Source organism: Esox lucius, chromosome 16, assembly GCF_011004845.1.
Source record: "Esox lucius isolate fEsoLuc1 chromosome 16, fEsoLuc1.pri, whole genome shotgun sequence".
Classification (NCBI taxonomy): Eukaryota; Metazoa; Chordata; class Actinopteri; order Esociformes; family Esocidae; genus Esox; species Esox lucius.
In genome coordinates, this window is record NC_047584.1 from 25,827,044 (window position 1) to 25,848,665 (window position 21,622).

The window sequence follows — 21,622 nt, forward strand, 5'->3', positions numbered from 1 at the left end:
CATCCACCATCACCCAGAGAGGGGCAAGCATTGTCAGCAGGAATTTCTTGGTCACGTCCCACACTACCGATCCCCTCAGAGGATTTGGGTGCGTTCTCAGCTAACAGGACCCAGGATGAAGGTTTACCTCAATCTCAAACTCACCGGAATCTGTTGTGAGTTATTCTGAAAGAGCCTTGCCAAAGCCATAACACCAAATTCATCCCATTTTCCAGATGAGGTGGAACACTGAGAAACTATATTTTCTACACCTTCCTCTTGCCATCACTCTGATACATGTCAATCTTCGTATCCTCTGTCCACACGACAATTTCCAGAACTCTATAAACTATAAGTTATTGAAACCAGGCCATTCTGTTCTCAAAGTTAGCTAGTGATTTTCACTTTGCAGTGTAGCCAATAGCTGTGGTGGTGAAGTCTTCTGTGGATGGTAATGGCGGAAACATCTACCTCCTGGAGACCGTTTCTGGTCTGTACAATCCTTGTCTTTATTATACTGAGCACTCTATGTTCATTCACAGTAGATGACGTTTGTAGCCTATTGCAGACTCCAAAGGAAAACCAAAAGCCAAGAAGCAAGACTAGACACTGACAGATGCTTATACCTGCACTGATGATGTGATGAAATGCACCTGACTAACCACAAAACACCAGTCAACACCAGTTGTCCCAATGCTCTGAACAAGGGTTGCTCTGTATAAAAATCTTTGTCATTTCTAAATGGTGAATACAATATGCGAGCAAATACCCCAACCCCTGCAAAAATACAAAAAACTGAGTCTATATATGTATCTCCTCCTCCTGTACTTACAGAGTTCAGTATATGCTGCCCAATCAATGTGTCACATGTAAAGAAAAATAACATTTAGTGAACCTGAACATTTTAAGAGAAAATCTTGTTCCAGTCTGAAGCTAGCCAGAGAAAGGAGAACAACATTAGTGATTTCAGTTCCTTTAATGTTTTGAGTATACATTAATGACAAACATTCTGCTGACTCCTTGTCCTTTTGCCAGTAAATGCAGTTTTGTTGGCATTGAAATCATGAAATAAGTTGCTATTTATCATGATTTTCTTCACCGTGGTGTCAGCTGTGCCTGTGAACGCTGCAAGAACGTGTTATCTAGATTCTACAGATGTGGTGCTGTATGCTGACATGCAGATTGAAAATGTACAGATATCCTAATTGTGGTCAGGGCTAAAGCTCATTATCTGTTGGCAGAGAGATGTGGCAAAATACAAGGCCAAACTCTAAGGCATGAGATAAGACACACCAGAGAGAAGAGGGTGAGAAAGAGGGAGAGAAAATTAGACTAAAAGAGAGAATGGCATATCTTTGGTTCATTCCCCCTATTTTCTCTTTTGTCTATTAATACTGTATCTACTGAAGGTTGGGCGAGCCAGCTAGGCGGTGTAAGTAGCTTAATCAACTCTCTCCTCTGCTGGTGAGTGCGGTGTGTGTCTCGTCTGCTATATGTAACATGGCTTTCTGTCTTCACCTTTATCTGATAAGAATTTTAGCACTGTGAAGTTTATCTACAGGCTGCATTTTCACTTTCATCATCAATGGGTGAGAACAGAGAGCAGATAGTGGTTTTAAACAAGTCTTGTGTTGATAGAGAAAAGGCAGGGAGGGGGGTGCAGAGAGAGAGATGGAAAAGAAGCCCTGTGTCTCTTCACAAAGTTAATCACAGTGCTCCTTATTATCAGAGATATTTTTAGCAGGGGAAGGTTGGTTATGTCATTCCCTCATTTCTCATCAGGACCAGTCATCATGCTGTGGCAACAAAGGATTTCATTAAACGTGGATGTTTAGAGGTTCTCACTCTGTGTTAACGCGCGTGGATGCAATCATGTGTGTTCTTGGCACAAGGCCCACGAATGAATATAACCGTCCATTAGTCACTCTTATGACCTTCAACAATGTGCCCCACTGTTAGGCTCCCCCTGACCCCCGCCCCCCCTCACACACATGCGCACGCACACACACACACACACACACACACTGAGAGGGAGAGATCAAGCTCACCCTGTGGTGGTGAACTAATACTACCTGATTGCTACAAGAATCCATCCTGACTTATGGAAGATACTTTCAGCAGAGAATTTCCACTGCTAGTCTCTGCTCACGCCACCAACGGAAAGAAATCTGGAGCACTGGAAGGCAGACACTCCTGAGTTGTACGTAGCAGCACTGATCACTAGACTACGCAGCTTGTTGCATCAAGTGAATTTTCCATATACAAACATGCTAGCACACGTGCTTATGGATTGGCTGGTGCCAATCAATGCAATTTGGAAAATCATTCACCCAAGTTTTGTCACAACGTGCTACATAACAGAACCAAGTTTACTAGCTAGATATCACTGAAGTTGCATATCATAACTACGAACATCACTGCACTAGCATAGTATAACAAAAACCTCACAACTGTAGTTTAGTACAACAAAAAGCATTACTGCACTAGCATAGTATAACACAAACATCACTGCACTAGCATAGTATAACAAAAACCTCACAACAGTAGTTTAGTACAACAAAAAGCATCACTGCACTAGCATAGTATAACACAAACATCACTGCTCTAGCATAGTATAACAAAAGCCATCACTGAGACGTGTACTCTGAGGCATCTCCCACCAAGCCACTCTGATTCCCGTCACACCCGTCCCTCAACCAGGACGTAGGCAGGAACTAAAACATTTGAATGAGAGTTCTCCTCCAGCAAACAACCCCCTATGAGTTTGCAGGTGCCCGACTGGCTACAACCAGTTGTTAGAGTAGGACCTGACGTCGTAAGGCGTCCCGGTCCGAGCATTCCTCAAACCTGGACAGGGCTGATCAACTGCTGGTTGAGGGAGTCCCGGGCATGGTCAGCATTCCAGGGTATAAACCCAGGTTATGATGATGTCTTGTATGGCCACGCCTCTTGGGAGCCCCAGCATTAAACTTTGACCTCACTGATGGACACAGTAATTACAGGGCTGGCCACTTGGGTGCAGGGATTGGAAATTTAAGAGCAGGTTTTGTGAATAACCTCATAATTTCTTTCTGTGTGTATCACAAAGAAATTATTGTTTTGTGCATCACCAATGCAGCATGCGACCACGTTTATTGTGAAAACCATTTCAAGGGAACTGGAGATAATGTTTTGAAATACATCATCCAAGTTGATGAAGATGAAGCTAGGAGCTAGAGCAATTACAATACCTCAGAAACCACACTGCACTCCCAATTGGCTGAGAAATGTGCTCAAACACATGGACATACACATTTGAACGCACTCATGCACACAGACAGGAATGCATGGACAAACACACACACACACAAACACACCCACGCTGCCTGAAAGTTCGCCCTATCTGACCTCTTGTTCATCCCTTCCTGTTTTTTCTGACAAGCCTAACTCACATAAGCCTGACACTTTCACTCCTACCTGTCTCAAAAATGTACATCACATTTTTAAGTCACTCTTGGTAAACTTATGGACTTAATGGAACAACCCACTTTATATTTTCAGCCTGCTGTTTGTGTGTGTGATTACATTGGAGACGGCTGGTTGTTGGATGGGAGATTGGAAAAACTTCAACACTGTAATCCTGGGTCTAGGTTTATTTCTGTCCCTACACAGTATAGGCAAGGCTGGCTATGCACTCGCATACACACGAAACAGGCCTTTAAATAGCATCCAGGCCACGCCTTCACTCTCTTCTCCCTGGTTAGCAAACCCACAACGGAACAGAGTCCCATAAAATTACATCTCTGTAGAACCACTCCCTCTCCACTGAACGAGATTTCTTTCCGTTCCGTTCCTGTCCTGTACAAAGTGCCTTCATGTCCTGTTAGTTTTCATGTCTGTGGGCAACCAAGGCAGTGTAATATCTTGCTACGACCTGTAGCTATGTGAGGTTCAAATAGATACACGTTTCCAGGTATAAGCTGATTCAACAAAGCAACCAATCATGGGCTTCACGCAGAGTTTTGGAAAGATGCCTTTCATGTCAAAATGGGATGCTGGATCACAAACTTGCGTCTGTGGACGGTGAATAACACTTTAATAGTCCAATCCTTGTGTATGATTACCAGAAATTATGGATATGATCAATCAAGCACTCAGTGTACTGAGCACCTCACTAAACCGTCTGCAGTCTGTCCTGTGGGCTAATATCAGTCCTGTGGGCTAATATCTTACGATCCTGAACCTTGCTGGAATGCAGGGCTTGACCCATAACCCCTGGGAAAACGATAAGAGGTCCCTACCGCTGATAGCAGCTCCCACACACACACACACACACAGACACAGCGTGGCTCACAGCAGAATCATTAGTGATGACATACAAAGCCTTTGCCAGTGATAAGACGTCTTGCCACAAACAACACTCTCCTCCACCAGGCTGGCTCTTCTGAATGGTCAAGATTAGCCTGCCTCTGTTTGCTACTTGTCTGGACCATCCTGACTGAGAGCAAGTGGGGTCATGAATACCTGGTTGGATGAAAATCTCTGGGGTCGCTCAGCTGTCAGTGACAGGCCAGGACAGATAGGTCTATGGCTTTGTTCAGATTTTGAATAGCAGTAAGAGTTTTAGGGGCATTTCCTGACCTTTCTAGTGCACCCGTCCTTTAATTCCCGCCCTGCTCCCAGTTATTAGTGTCCACAGAAAAATTATTGCGTTGCACTGTTCATTATTTATTTCCACTCGAATTGTCACAAGGGTTAAAGGTTGCACCCTTGTAGGAAACATTAAAATGTATTAAATAGAATTGTCACGCCCACAAAGGTTCCTGGATCCAATGAACACATCCCCTTTTCAGCTCATACTTCTCCCTCTGTTACATGGCGTGAAACCACAGCAGTCAGCCTGTCCACCACAAAGCCATCTCTTCATAGAGCCAGCCCAACACACACACACACACATACATACACACACACACACACACACACACACAAACAGTGCTGTCAGTAACCTCCACAGCCAGCACTCTAGGTAGTGTCATTAATCAGATTAGAGGGGGGAGGGGCATAGTGTGTGTGTGAGTGTGTGTGTGTCCACAGGAGAGCAGATGTAACAGGCAGACTGGCTAAGCTCTCTGACTGCCTGTCCCTCTGTCTGCGCCTATTACTGTCTGACCCTCTCTGACCGCCTGTCCCTCTGTCTGTGCCTATTACTGTCTGACTCTCTCTTACTGCCTGTCCCTCTGTCTGTGCCTATTACTGTCTGACCCTCTCTTACTGCCTGTCCCTCTGTCTGTGCTTATGACTGTCTGACCCTCTCTGACCAACTGTCCCTCTGTCTGTGCCTATGACTGTCTGACCCTCTCTGACCGCCTGTCCCTCTGTCTGTGCCTATTACTGTCTGACCCTCTCTTACTGCCTGTCCCTCTGTCTGTGCTTATGACTGTCTGACCCTCTCTGACCAACTGTCCCTCTGTCTGTGCCTATGACTGTCTGACCCTCTGACCGACTGTACCCCTGTCTTTGTCTATGATTGCCGGTCTAATTGCTTGCCTGTGTCCCACTGGATGTCTGTCTCTCTGTAAATATACCTGTCTGTCTGTCTTCGTGGGTGTGTAAGAAGCTAACCCTTAGAAAACCTACAGTACATCTCTCCCAGAGTATTCCTAAGTCCATAATCACTTAGTCCTAGTTGTGTATTTTTCAGCATCTCTCCTACCTCTATGTTCACTTTATTCACATTATGTATCGCCTTCAATTTCACATTCTCAAAATCTATGTTCCCCCAATCTCCTATAAATAACTCTTATCCTGGCTTCTCTTTGAGATATTAATGTTTATTGAAACCTAAAACAACTTTGACAGAGGGATGTTAAAATGTCCTTCTTTAATTCTTACTGTTTGTCACTGGAGATTCAGACTAGGAATGATTGAGGGGAAAATATCCCTATTTTTAGGACTTAGACAGGGATTCAGAGCTTCCCAAAATGGGGGGTTACCATTCCCAAAGCGGAAGCTGTGTGTCTGCCGGGTCCCAACGTCTGCTCTCTGCCCAAACCTCAACCACAACCTCTAAACCTTTCATCGCCTCCTTTCAGCCAGGCCAACCTCTCCTCTCAGTCCTCCCATCCCTGTGTAGTTTGTGTGTGTGAGTGTGTGTGCGTGTGTGTGTGTGTGTGTGTGTGTGTGCGTGTGCGTGTGTGTGCACATACACGTGTCATCGAAGAAGTGTTAAGGTTATGAACCAATTAATCAACCTACATCAATGTGAGGGTGGGGATAGACGAGGGATTTCAGATATAAATATCAAATTATATCAAATAACAGGTATTTGACAAACGTGCCATTCAATGTTTTAAAAAAAATTTAAACTGTAATTTAACCTGGTAAATCAATTGGGAACAAATTCTAATATTTAATGACGACCTGCCCAAAAGCATTCAATCTCAAGAGAACCAGACAAATTGGCAGAAGACAACACAATGGTGTTACTGTGATGAAAGTGTCAAGCTTAAAGGTCCTCGGCGACTCATTCCTGTCTTTGGCAACCAATGAAAGTCTGGGCTTTAGTAGTCACCTGAGTGATATCACCCGGGGAGCAGATAACTACTGGGGTAATTGTGGCACCAGGGAGTCTGGCATAGTGTGTAGCCAGGGCCAGTCACAAGTGTCACAGTGCAAACGGGGCGCTGGTGACCAAGCGGACTGCAGATCTCATTCACTGAAGACCTGTAAGCATCAAGCTTATAGATTACTTCACCATAGACAAGGTTGAGGATTGACTGCATGGTCATTTCTAGAAGGATATACTTGGCGGTGTGGATGAAGGATGCCCTGTAGCGGAACAATACCTTCCCCAGCTTTACAAACAAGCACTAGACCATGTCAGAGACGTATATTCCCTCACTTCAAAGTAAATGTAAGTTGACATTCACAGCGAAACATATTGATTCTAGTTTCTTGGTTGAATCCCTAATGCAATTTATCGCCCTTTGATTTGAAATCCTGAGTGAGGGAGGCTGAGACCACACAGGTTTACATTACCTGAGGTGAATTTCACACCTTTGTTGTGCCAACTATGGACCTGGACAAGACATTGTTATATGTCAGCACCAACACTTGGGACATCTTTGCGGTCTTTCTTTGGGCTGATGTGTCAAGGCCCATGTAGTCCTAGGCTGCTGGGTGTGTCTCAGGAGTAGCCGTTAACCAGCTCCATAGGTCTGCCACTTCATTGTTTTCATAAGACAACTGTCAAAACTGTGTGCTCGGAAACACATTGCCTGTACCACACACGCCAGAATATGGTCCGCCACGGGGCGACTCAACCCACACTTGTGACACACCCCAACGTGTTTTGTTTTGTTTCATCCATCGAGATGTGCCGCTCACGGAAAGTTTCTGAAACAGTTGTTAAGCCCATAAGCAAAGGACATGGAAGTGTAGTCTGGAAGACCAAATGCATGTTGGCCACTAGCTAGTGGATACAGATTGATCATTTACGGAACAAATGATTGTGACATTTTGACTGTGTCTTTTGCAGTTGGTTGCCATAGAAAATCCATCAACTTACATGTCATCCCCATGAGTACCACAGCAGCAGATTGAGACAATCAAAGGCCATGTTATCCCTGACCGTATCATCAGACACATGCCAATGTTTTGGATACAGATAAACTATTGTGTGGTATCTCCAGTAGTCTTATAATATTTAAAGGCCCAGTGCAGACTAAACTTTGTTTCACACTTTCTTTATACAGGGTTGAAACAACACTGCGTAAATTCTTAAAATATGACAATGTTGGAAGAATATAAATAATGTATTTCAGACTGTTTGGATGGAATGGTGCAGTACTTTTGGCAAATTGAATGATGTCACAAGGATCATTTGTTTGTAATAAACTTCAGTTGGATAGTAGGGTGAGATTTATCAGCCAATCAAAGCTGTATACTGGACAGAAGTGCTAACTGGTGCCTAAGGAGTCATCTTAAAAAAGAGCCTAAAGGTTAAAGTATGAATTTAATTGTACATTTAATGAAAAGACTCATTAATGGTACAGTCCATTAAGTATTGTTTTGCAGTCAAGGCTTAATTCAGCAACTAGAAATAAATGTAAAAACTCATTGTAGGCCTGTGACTATATTTGTCCACATCCATACCGTTTTCACAGCAAAAGTACTCACAGACCTGTGGTTTAAACGAAAACAAACCAACTCCATAAGGTGTGCATAGTGAGGTCGATTGTGCCATGCTTCTGACATTCTTTCACATAAGTAATGTTATTATTGGCATGCGGAGCGGATTCCTTCACCTGGTCTGCAAACTGTTTTCATATGATTCCTGAGCTAGAACAGTTACCCCCTGTGGTAAGTTTCCGTTAAAGAACTCGGCGGCGCTAGGACCTCCCTCAGCTCTGATCGTAGAGGCAAACCTACAGCATGCCTACACATTCGTTTCAGCTGAAACGAGCGCTTCAGAGTCAGACGGAATGTTGACTGACAGAGGAGAGGATTGTCTGTCAGTCTTATCTGTAAGCTTCGGTCCAGGTTTTTTTTTTAACGCGACTCGTTCCGTTTTTAACCATTCCGGTCGCGTGAATTATGGATTTCCCACCAGTTGGTCTTTTTAACCGTTTGGTCCTGTCGCTGGATAACTTTGGATGGAATGGGATTAGGAATACGTGCGCTCGGGTCTGAGGCCAACGAGACTCCGTGTGGATCTTCTGTAGTAGCCTTGATGGAAACCATGTCTCCACAGCAGGGAACTATCGGACAAAATAGGTCTGGATCTATGACAGGGGCAAATAAGCTCTGCACGCTGACAGACAGCAAAAAGGTAACTAGAGAAATTAGAATTTGGGATTGTCCCTGGATATTTCAGTTTTTTTGACATTATGTAAGGCATTTATAATAGCCTATATGCGTTTTTGGGGGACTGTCACTTTCTCAAGTCTACATGGTCTAGAGCCTGTAGCATGCCGTTTCATCCATCATTTGTTAGTACGATAGCCTATGCTGTGTTGGATTGTATGAGGATTTGAATTGCGAGAATGTGCATTCTTCAAATGCTGAGTTACTGGCTATGTATTGAAGGTGCGGGTTATGTCATGGGTCTTTTAATTGTGTTATTTGGTTTCATTTATGTGTGTATGCTTTAACTTTTAATTTTTTTCATTGGGCTAGCTATAATGTTTTTTCTCTATTTCATAATATCAGACTGCTGCAAAATAATTATATTATCGTTACTAATGTGTTATAGCACAAGGATGACTGAAGATTTTGCTGGCTAATGCCGGCAAATTCAAAATTGATTCGACTAAATGTAATTGCGTTTATTGAAATTAGGCGTGCGTAAAATATGACTTGGCATACTAGTGCAGTTTTTGGCAACCAATTAGGTAGTTGAGTATACAAATAAAACTAGCATATTCGGCAGAATGTTTCACATTCCATTGATGTGTATTTGCTTTTCCACTGTGACAAATTACTCTGCTTGTCGAAGTTTGATGAGATACAGATTGATTATTTAAGCAGACGTTTTTATCTTATTTAAATAGACAGTGCGAATGAAAGCAAATTAACAATGCGCCACGCATGTAAAAAAAATCTGCTCTTGATCAGAAGTCGATGTAAGGAAAGAATGATAGGCACAGACGGCGGACAGAAATTATGCAGTCTCGTTTTTGTTGAGCTATTGTTCACTTGGAGTCAATAGGTTGACCTGCTATCTGACATATCCGTCCCCACACTCATTATCAATTTTCTTGAGTTAATTTTAATTTACAGAAATAATTCGTGGTATTACTTTAGTCTTTCAAATAGATTTAGTTTCACTGCAAATATCCCGATGTTTCTAAGCAATGACCATGGACGTGAAAATGAAAATATCAGAAATAAACACTTTATCTTTCTGTTATTAATTGTTAATAATAAAATAGGAAATCTCAAGAAAGTAATGTTGGAAATGCTAAAATAATTGTGTATTGTCTTCTTTGTAGAAAAGAGCATTATCATTGATACCCAATTGGATTTACAGCCTAGATGATCCACAAAGTGTTCGAATGTATCTTATGGTGTCTATCAGGAATGCTTAAACCATTACAAAATAAGGGACACATTTGTCGTACGAAGTCACTCTGTTTCAAGGGATACTTCTGTCAGAAGAACTTGGGGACACTATTTTGAAGTCTCTACATCCAGTATGAATGAAGTTAGTGGAAGTATATTGCGCCAGCACTGTCATGAGTGCAATGACTGGAAGTATATGCTAGTAAATACATGACTTAGGTTCCTACAGCTGAAAATATATTCAGTCCCCTCTATAATAAATCAATATAATGATGTTTCAGCTTAACAGCACCCCCATTCTACCCTTGGCTGGTATATGTAACTGCAGGTATGAGGTCAGTGGAAAGCTTCACTGAAGTTAACAATTGACAATGCTTTATATGTCATACAAATATCACTCTCAGGTTTTTCAGGAGAATCAAGACAAAATGTTCTTTCATAACAGATTGAGCTCTGGAAAAAAATAAGAGACCACTGCAACTTTTTCTTTACTTTCCAAAAAAGTTGAAAAGGAAAGTTTTGAGTGAGGAACAGAAGTGTTCAATTTGCAGTGGTCTCTTAGTTTTAACCCTTCTGTTCCTCACTCCAAACCTTCCTTTTCGACTTTTTTGGAAAGGAAAGAAAAAGGTGCAGTGGTCTCTTAATTTTTTCCAGAGCTGTATGTATGTTAATGAGAAAATGTCTCAGTTTTCCGTAAATGCCGAGTAAATGTGTGCCACCAATCAAAAAAAAGGATTAGGGTAACATCCTGCAGTAAAGGTCCATGTATCCTTTTTGTCTGCAAAATAAGTCAAATTTTGGACATGAGAAAGTTTCCTTTATATAATATTGATTAATTGATTTTAAGCCACTTTATATTTTAAGATTTCTAAACGTAAACTCCGGTAGGTTGTAGCCCTTCATATAGTAACATGTCATGTGCTGTGTGATGTTTTAACATGGTCAGTAGCCCGACCAAGTCGTGTAGATTGAGTTTCCTATGAGAAACGATCTGGTAAAAAAAAAATCAAAGGGGAAAACAGGAAAGAAAATGCTGTCTCAAAGGACAAGCATGGATTTTTGGTACACCACCTCAAAAATGAAAATGAATTGCTCTTACAGACCGTGAGTCACATGGCTTTGGCTTGCTATATAAAGAAGTCAGAGAGGCATTGAGGCATTTTGTTATATTTAGATTGAACATCAGAATTGGCAAAATGCCTACATCGCCCCCTCTAACCTTGGCACTATGGGGTGTCCTGGGAGATTATAACATAGATTTATACATAGAAGGAGACTTTATCCCTTTCGATTGGCCGTGTGAAAAGATATTTCCACCAATCATTTCTCGCTTCTCCACTGCTCTGCACTGCGCTCTAACCTACGAATCTAGTGAAATCTTTGAGATCTTCCCGGCGTCCGAGAGACTTGGTTAGACCTAGAATCGCTCTTGATTATCCCGAACCTGAACCAATTACCCAAACCCCCAACAACAGCCCCTTTCTTGCAGTCTGGTTTCGGCAGAAAAGTCATAATAATCTTGTTGTTTTTGAGAATGCGGAGAGGTGGTATTGGATGAGTGGGTGCTGATCATTTCGGCGTTTATATGTGTGTGTGTGTGTGTGTGTGTGTTTGTGTGTGTCTGTGTGTTTGTGTGTGTGTGTGTGTAGGTGAGTGGGGTGTTTTGTGCTGTTTTTGTCTTTTTAGTTACAACAGTGTCTAGGGTTTTATGATGAGAGAGGTTGATGGATAATGGTCAGAATGGAGCAAGCTAACAGACAGGAAGATAACGGTTTCCGCAGAAATAGTGGTGTGTGGAACTGTCTCTCAGGACGCACGACTTGTCTTCGCAGATGAGCTGTTACAGCACTCCAGGTTTCACTCTTATCGGAAACTGGTGAGCTGTTACAGCACTCCAGGTTTCACTCTTATCAGAAACAGGTGAGCTGTTACAGCACTCCAGGTTTCACTCTTATCAGAAACAGGTGAGCTGTTACAGCACTCCAGGTTTCACTCTTATCAGAAACAGGTGAGCTGTTACAGCACTCCAGGTTTCACTCTTATCAGAAACAGGTGAGCTGTTACAGCACTCCAGGTTTCACTCTTATCAGAAACAGATGAGCTGTTACAGCACTCCAGGTTTCACTCTTATCAGAAACAGGTGAGCTGTTACAGCACTCCAGGTTTCACTCTTATCAGAAACAGGTGAGCTGTTACAGCACTCCAGGTTTCACTCTTATCAGAAACAGGTGAGCTGTTACAGCACTCCAGGTTTCACTCTTATCAGAAACAGATGAGCTGTTACAGCACTCCAGGTTTCACTCTTATCAGAAACAGATGAGCTGTTACAGCACTCCAGGTTTCACTCTTATCAGAAACAGGTGAGCTGTTACAATCCTGGTTCAGTGAGCTTGAGTGGCCTGCTGCAGACCTCAAATAAACCAGATTTGGGATTAAATGTAAAGGACCATGTGCAGAGTGAATGTAACGTCCAAAACACAGATGAACACACATTTCGTGGCGGTAAATCTGATTGAACTGTTGAGAACACAGTATATGATGTTATTAGGTATTATATTCTATTATTAAACTGCACTTTATACAATAACATCTTAAACGGTTGTTTGATAAAACTAGATAATTTCAGTGTTTAGGGAATGGTTTTATGAGACATTCTACTATACACTTGAAAACTCATACATTTTATTACAATTTGGAAATAATTCGATATTATTGTGTGAATCACCCCAAGTCTACTTCATTTGGTCAAATTTGACATATTTCTTTATGTAACAGTGCTTACTTTTATATAAAAGCAATTGAAGCCTAATCTACAATAATGTATGTAATACTGCTATGCAAATTTCAATTCTTATGTGGCTTTGGTTGTGTGACCATCTTATTATATATATGTCTGGTTGACCTCCGTCTTTTCCTGAGGATATTTACCCTTCAATGTAATGGAATGCCATGTTTTTTGGGAAGTGTAGTTGTTTGGGAAGTTACATTTCTGTGTTGGCCTACTACATTACCAGCATTGTGAGTAAGATTATGATTTTGTTAGAAACATTGACAGAAAAAATAAAAGACAAATATTGTGCAACCAACCACTGCATACCTCTTTCATTCTTTCTTTCTCTCCCTGTTGTACTCTCTCTCTTACCCCTCATTTGACTGTTCAGACTGAGTTGTAGGCTAGTTTATGGTTGGAAAGGAGGGTTCTGATATGGCCTCTCTAAATATGACTACATTTAATAACATTATGACCCACTAACTATGTGATCTATTGCCTAATCTGGAGTTGACCCAATATTCTCTCTCTCTCTCCCACCCCCTCTCCCTCTTATCTCTCCCTCTTGTCTCTCCCTCCCTCTCTCCCTCTTGTCTCTCTTTCTTCTCTCTCCCTCCCTCTCTCTCTTTTGTCTCTCCCTCTTGTCTCTCCCTCCCTATCTCCCTCTTGTCTCTCTTTCTTCTCTCTCCCTCCCTCTCTCCCTCTTGTCTCTCCCTCCCTCTCTCCATTTTATCTCTCCCTCCCTCCCTCTCTCCATCTTGTCTCTCCCTCCCTCTCTCCCTCTTGTCTCTCCCTCCCTCTCTCCATCTTGTCTCTCACTCCCTCTCTCCCTCTTGTCTCTCCATAGCAGATGAAGACCCTGGCCCATCGAAGACAGTCCGCCCCCTCGCTGGTCATCACTAAAGCACTTACTAAAACACGAAGCATGTCCAGGTACAGTAACAGATAGCTCTTACTAACTGCGGTGGTTTGCCATGCCAGTCCCTGAAGACCATTGCTCCTAAATAGGATCAGGAGGTTTTTCCAGGTCAGAAGAATTCATGTACATACATACATAAATCGTTGTGGTCAAATGAAGACGTCATATCATATCACAAATCATCTTTTTGTTTTTACATGAATCAATGCCATTGGTTTCCTTTAATGTGTCTGTGGAGGTGTCAGTACAATTTGACAAATACAAAAAAAAAGAAAAGAAATGGGGGGCCTACAATAAATCAGTGGTTGCCAATTTTCTTCGTATTGCAGACCACCTGTAGGACCCCCGTGGACAGCCGAAGGTCCGCACACCACAGGTTGAAAACCACAACTTTAAAGCGTAGTGATGTCGTTCCCACCTTTCAGCAATGGCCTGAGTTATGAGTAAGCACATTCCCTGCAGGCCAATGCACAAGGAGAATTGCCTCTTTTCCACTATCCATCATTGTTAGTTCTGACAAGGGTATTCTAAAGTGCAGGCCTCAAAAGGTTTAAAATGTCTTTGGATTGGGATCTGTGGGCTTGCAGTGTCTCTGTGTGTTTATACATTTCATTATTCAACAGATGACAGCATGTCAGCTACAGGACAGGTAGCCCAATTCTTATAATTCTTCACACTAATTGCTTTTGACCTATCATATCAGACTTTTATACATCAGATCTTTTTCAGATATTATCTGAACAGTAAAAAAGCTGAATTGGGCTAAACGTAGACTTTACGTCACACCCAGAACGTAGACTTTACGTCACACCCGGAACATTGACTTTACGTCACACCCAGAACGCTGACTTTACGCCACACCCGGAACGTAGACTTTACGTCACACCCGGAACGTAGACTTTGTCACACCCGGAACGTTGACTTTACGTCACACCCGGAACGTAGACTTTAGGTCACACCCGGAACGTAGACTTTACGTCATAACCGGAATGTAGACTTTACGCCGCACCTGGAACGTAGACTTTACGCCACACCCGGAACGTAGACTTCATGTCAACATATAACATTTATTATTTAGTGTTGTAAGAAACATAAACTGTTACTGCACTGTTCAGGAATGTTTTATGTGTCAAACTAACACTCTTCTCCAGTGTTACTAAAATCCTTGTCCTGGTGTTTGTGGACATGTTTGTCAGTGTTTTGGTTCTGTTTACTCAGTGAATTTAGGAGTTTAGCTGTGCTGAAGCATGTTAAGTGTGAAACTCTACCACTTAGGAGTGTTGAGCTGAAGGCTCTCAAGGCTTTAATGGGTCATTGCCCATGTGGCTGGAGGTATTGTATGTGTGTGTGTGTGTGTGAAAGAGGTAAAGAGACAGTGTGAGTTTCTGTAGTGGAGGCCTGCTTAGGAGAGATGGAGAGAGGGTTAACACTCTGACCCCTGTCAGGAGGTACGGAGAATGACAGGGTCTGGTCTCCAAAGGTCGGGGGCGGGACATATTCAGAGATGGCATGGCGTGGCACTATGGGCAGTCATGTGATATACAGTGGGGCGGGGTCAAAAGGTGGGTGGGGCAATTAGTGTTGGATGAAAAAAAGACAACTCCCTCTCACTCTCTAACTCTCTTCGATACACCTGCCTACACACTCTCCCTCTCCTCTTTTTCATTCTGCCTTTCATTCTGCCTCTCCTTCTGCCTTTCCCTTCTTCTCTCCCCCTGCCCTCCTCCATCTCATTCTTCTCCTTCCCCTCTCCCTCTTTCTCTCTGTCTTCCTAAATGACTTGTTTTTCCTCAGCTAAACGCACACTGCGTTGCTATGAATGATTTCCTGGCCCAGGTGATTCCAGTCTGTTTTTCCCATTAGGTGTGAAGTTGCTGTGTGCAACACAGGAGCCTGCACACACCCCACCCCACCCCCACCCCACCCCCACCCCACTCTCCTGTCACCTCCTCTAGAAGTCACCTCATTCTCCTCCAGCTTTACGACTCCTTCATGACTTCCCCGGAACACCAGGCCTGCAGCAGGGAAATGAATATGGAGGGAGAATGGGATCAGAAACCAAACCTAGTTCCAGCCATGATCAGGTCCCTGTTCTCCATTGTCATGTGTCCTGCAGCAGACTCTACCTGAAACGGAGAGAGACTTTCTAGAAACTGTACTTTGTCTGTGCTGACTTTTACCGCTAAAATGATATGAGTTAGAATCCAGTGCACAAACATAGACTATGGTCTTTCTCTTTGTCAAAAACCATGGCCACTCACTCTATTCTATATTAGGGAGAACAAGTGAGGTCCCATTGCGGTCCATTGAAATGGCTCAAGGTGTGTTTAAGACATCATATCTGTTACAGGGGTACACTTCATTACTCACTGGAACCCATAGACTTATATTTGATGTAGGAACAGTTTGTGGACAGGTGTTTGTATGTGTGTGTTAAAGGGGAAATACATTTTTAGTCTCTGTGGTCAGTTGATAATGACCTCTTTCAAAACGTTCCCACTCCATGGGTTTGGAAGATGGCTAGCAGGCATTCGCACATACACACATACAAAAATACACAGACAAAAACCCACACCAATACACAACCACACACACACACACTCGCTGTGCCATCAATCACAGCACTTCACGGACTGCCAGTGGCATTGGTCTGGACAATGTTCATCTGGAAGAGAAGTCAAGCTACCGCTGACCTTTGTTGCCCAGACAGACACACTAACCATCCAAACACACTTTGATTTTATCACCCGGTCAAAGTTCAGATGTTACATAACATGTGGGTATATAAAGTTCCTGTGTCTTGCCGAGTAGTCTTGTTAAGCTGAAATTAATTTACCTTTCCCTTCCGGTTATCAGGATTTATTACAACATCTTCTGTGACCCTCAGAGAAGGCAAGTGCAAGACAGGTGCTGACAAATTGATATTCTAGGTTGACGGGCCTCAACAATATATTAGCTCGTGTACGCAGCAGAGATGCTGGCCATTCATTGTTAGAGTGTAGATGGTAAATAGAACACAGGCAGCAGTGTACACACCTATACACACACACACACACACACAAACACACACACAATCACACCACCCACCCACACACACACACACACACACCACCCACACACACATACCATCCACACACACACACCCGCACACACACACACAAACCACGTACACACACACCCACACCACCCACACACACACACACACAGTCTTAACCAGAGTGAATCAAAATCAGAGTGTTACCCTGTATAAGGATGTACCGTGAGTCCGGGGGGCGCGGTGGGGGAGGGTCACAGTGTGAGAGGACGCTCGTATGTCAGAAGGGGAGGTCGGGGTTTCTGTGTGTTTTCATCCAAAGGCCAGCTGATCATCCTGCCGCCGACCTCTCTGGGTTCTCCTCTCACACAGACGCTCTCCTTCACACTGGGCTGTTATGACCACCACCCCAGAGAGGGAGACGAAGAAGGAGGCAGAGAATCTACATCTGCGGTAGGCTACATGAAGTCAGTGTGGCCATGATCATGATCGGAGTGCCGGTGCCAAGCGTCAGAAGCTCTGATTGGCTCGTGAAGGGTGGCTTCATCAGCGTTCAACATTCCTCACTTAAGCATGCTGGGATATTGGCATGCTGCGTTGCGCTGTTGTCTCCCGGGGATGGAAACGTCCAGAAGCATCCCCCTGAGAGTAAACAGCCAGCATTGTCTGTGAGAAGTCGACGTCCCTCTCACGTAGGAGCGTTACCCAGTAATTCCCAGCGTGTATGTGTCCTTTGGATTTGTACGATTTATCAACATCACTGAACACAATGGGGTCGTTATCCAGTCATCCATCAGCTTCAGTGGACCAGGAGCTTGGCTGCCAATCCAGCATTCAGAGGGAGCGATGTGTGCTGAATACGGAAGTCTGTCTTTACAGACACGGGACAGAGAAGAGAAAGGGATGGACGAAGGGAGAAAGAAACAAACGGACACAGAGAGACAGAGACAAATATGGACCGAGTCGGATATTACATGCAGGTGTTCTGTGTGCGTGTGGCCTGTAACCCAGGCACTTCCCAGATGTGTATGATGGATTAAGAACTGCTTGGAGGGGAGGGGGTGAGGTGGCCTTCTGAGCTCTCTATGGGGCACTGGAGCCCGTTCTAAGTGTTCCTTCTTCTGTTATGGGGTTAATTAGGGTCATTCTTCAGAATGTTGATGCTGGGTATGAACCCAGTTTTCCTTCCTACAAATTCCAGCCTAGTTTTGAATCTTTGTTTCTGCTTTTGAGAATAATCCGGAAGCAATTTAGTCGACGGAAAACCAAAAATGGCAGTGTTTGGTTAATTGGTTTTCTCTTTCCCTGGTTCTTTTTGGAATAAGATAAGAAAATAATAAATGTAAAACCAAGGCACTTCAGCATCAGTTGTTCTTCCAGGAGTTAATTATTTTTGTAACTGATTAATTATGGTGAATGAGAAAGGGATTCTGAATATAAGGCTGGAAAGGTATTCACCTGCCAATCCTTTGGTGCTTCCCAGTGTTGGGATGGAAATGTTTGAAGGGAGTTGGGAACTAGGATGGGTACAGTATGCCAGTTCCCAACTCTGTACCTGTCACAGGTTTGGACGCACCTACATATTCAATTTCTTTATTTTTAATTTCTTCCACGTTGTAGAATAGTAGTGAAGACATTAACAAGAAATAAAACAAATGGAATTATGTAGTAACCAAAAAGGTGTTAAACAAATCAAATTACATTGATATTGTAGATTCTTCAAAGTAGGCACTCTTTTGCCTTGTTGACAGCTCTTGGCATTCTCTCAACCAACTTCATGAGGTAACACTACACGATTCCAGTTGTGTTATTTCATAGTTTTGATACTCACTATTTGATACTCACTATTATCCTACAATGTGGAAAATAGTCAAAATAAAGAGATACCCTTGAATGAGTAGGTGTGTCCAAACGTTTGACTGCTTCTGTATCTGTGTGTGTGCTGTTGTGTGTGTATGGGCTGGATCATTATCTCTTGAATTCAAGCTGAGAATTGAATCTCACAGCCAGCTATAAACAGGAAAGTAAAAGGCCCTTCAACTATTTCCTTTGTTCCACAGTAAAATGCCACCATTTTCCATCTGCTCTACATGCCCATGGCAGATATTGACATTATTCAGGAAGACATCTTTCCCTAGACCCTGATGCTGTGATTATACGGTATCAGTGTGTTTCAGATTGTTTTTTTTTTAATGTGATCGTGTGACCATCCATTGTTCCATTCTTGGACCGTTTGTCCGTTCCAAAGTTAACACACTCCTTGTTGACATCCAGGAACAGTTATTCTCATGTCCCACAGAAGCATTATCTCACAGCTCCATTGCCACTCTCTACTCCCCACGCAGGGTCGTAAGTCTGTTTGAGCTGCTCGCTGAGGAAGTTGACAGCCTCGTATGAGTCTCCTGGGAAGGGTTAGGTGATGAGGGACCAGTAAGCCAGTGGGCAATGAACATTTCCAGTGTCACCCGTGGAATGGGGAGGCACCGTCTGAAAGGATTTCATTGCTTAATAGAAACTCCTGTGGATGGCTTTGGCGCCTGCAACATAAATGTATGTCATCTGGTCTGTGTGCGTGTCCTCACAAATGTCACAAAACTTGTTGATCCAAATGATTTCCTGGTTGGAAGAGCGGTGTGTGGAAAAAGGTGAAGGAGGCTTGGATGCATTGGAGGAAATCCTTTTGGCGTTGTTGTGACGAGACAGGCCTATAGATACAGATGGATATGACAACATTTGGAACGGGAGTCCCAATCAAGGCATTCTCATTCTGACCCATTTGTCTGTTGGCAGCCAAACTGAAATGACTCTCCTGTTTAATGTTAAACTTGTTATTTTAAAAGTGTGTGTGTGTGTGTGTGTTGACAGGGAGAGCTGTGTGGTCCCGGTCAGTCCAGAGACATGCCCCCTGGTGCAGGCGTTCCTCTCTCCAGGGAGGGTGTTCCTGGCCCACGCCCACACCCAACTGAAGACTGGCCTGCAGACACAGGAGAGACACCTCTTCCTCTTCAATGACACACTCCTCATCGCAAAAGCCAAGTGAGTCTGTGAGTCTGTGTGTGTGTGTGTGCGTGTGTGTGTGTGTGTGCGTGTGTAAGAGGGTTTTGGGAGAAAGAGAGCGAGGAAGGCAACAGTTAAACAGCATTCCTCTCTTCCCTCCATCAGGTCAAAAAACACAGTCTCTTGGGATGGTGAGCCCTGTCCCTCCCTCCCTCCCTCCCTCCCTCCCTCCCTCCCTCCCTCCCTCCCTCCCTCCCTCCCTCCCTCCCTCCCTCCCTCCCTCCCTCCCTCCCTCCCTCCCTCCCTCCCTCCCTCCCTCCCTCCCTCCCTCCCTCCGGCCTATAATTACCTCTGAGCCAATTACATCCATCTGAGGCCATGCCCAGATCAAAGACCCCTCACCAGGCCCTTAGGGGCTCCCCACCCCGACCTTCAGGCAGCGCTCCAGCAATGCTCAGAGTGTTGCTGCAACGTTGCTGCGATGTTGTGGCAACAGAAGCACCCCCCCCCCCTGCTTTCCTCTCTCTCACTCTCTCTCTTTCTCCAACCTATATTCAACATCATGTGTCTCTGGGTGGGGCTGACCATTACATAGTGGAGACAGCTATAATTGCCTTTATTACATTCTGGCGGAAAAATTGTATGTTGGGAAGGACTATGTGAATGTGTGTATTTAGGAGATGTGCACATACTCAGGAATACTGTATGTGTTCCAGTGTATGTGTGTGTGTGTGTTTGTGAGAGCGCGCGCGTGCGTGCTAGTGTGTCAACTTGTGTGTGTGACCCTCTTGTGTGTTTCCTATAGGTCATCCACTCAGTTCAAGCTGAAGGCTCGAGTGCGCGTGTGTGAGATGTGGACGGCTGGCTGTGTGGAGGTGGTGTGTGAAGGCAGCTCCAGTCAGGACAGGAGCTTCGTAATGGGCTGGCCCACCTTCAACTGTGTCGCCACATTTAGGTAGACACACACACACAAACTCTGTATAAAAGCAGACCTCTTCCTGGTCATTGTACACTGTGTACTCTCATGGCAAGGCAGGCCCTTTAGTCACACGGAGCAGTGAAGTACAGGACAACAACCTGAATCACCGCAGCAGAACAGTCTGATTCCTCCGCTGAATCGCCACAGCAGAACAGTCTGATTCCTCCGCTGAATCGCCACAGCAGAACAGTCTGATTCCTCTGCTGAATCACCGCAGCAGAACAGTCTGATTCCTCTGCTGAATTGCCACACCAGAACAGTCTGATTCCTCTGCTGAATTGCCACACCAGAACAGTCTGATTCATCAGCTGAACCGCCACACCAGAACAGTCTGATTCATCAGCTGAACCGCCACATCAGAACAGTCTAATTCGTCGGTTGAATTCCCGCAGCAGAACAGTCTGATTCCTCTGCTGAATCGCCACAGCACAACAGTCTGATTTGTCGGCTGAACCGCCACATCAGAACAGTCTGATTCGTTGGCTGAAGTGCCACAGCAGAACAGTCTGATTCGTTTGCAGAACCGCCACATCAGGACAGTCTGATTCATCGGCTGAACCGCACATCAGAACAGTCTGATTCCTCCGCTGAATCGCCACTGCAGAACAGTCTGATTCGTCAGCATAACCGCCACATCAGAACAGTCTGATTCCTCCGCTGAATCGCCACATCAGAACAGTCTGATTCCTCCGCTGAATCGCCACATCAGAACATTCTGATTCCTCCACTGAATCGCCACATCAGAACAGTCTGATTCCTCCGCTAAATCGCCACATCAGAACAGTCTGATTCCTCCGCTGAATCGCCACATCAGAACAGTCTGATTCCTCCGCTGAACCGCCAGACATCTTCCTGCACCGACCACAGACCGCTAGTAGCCATCAGATGTATAGAAACTATGCA

The 21,622-nt window shown here is 44.1% G+C and overlaps 1 protein-coding gene across 5 annotated transcripts in view; it reads left to right on the plus strand.

The window, feature by feature from the left end:
* Positions 1–21,622, plus strand: part of arhgap20 (Rho GTPase activating protein 20) — a 34,410-nt gene that overhangs the window by 2,623 nt on the left and 10,165 nt on the right. For 2 of the 5 annotated variants that reach the window (XM_020055129.3, XM_020055130.3), the window contains 3 exons: positions 13,638–13,723; positions 19,609–19,779; positions 20,546–20,695. In XM_020055129.3, the coding sequence (XP_019910688.2) occupies positions 13,638–13,723; positions 19,609–19,779; positions 20,546–20,695 (407 nt within the window). Of the gene's footprint in view, positions 1–8,440; positions 8,789–13,637; positions 13,724–19,608; positions 19,780–20,545; positions 20,696–21,622 lie in introns of those variants that run through there. The other 3 variants (XM_010880308.3, XM_010880310.3, XM_010880311.4) reach the window with 3 other exon arrangements.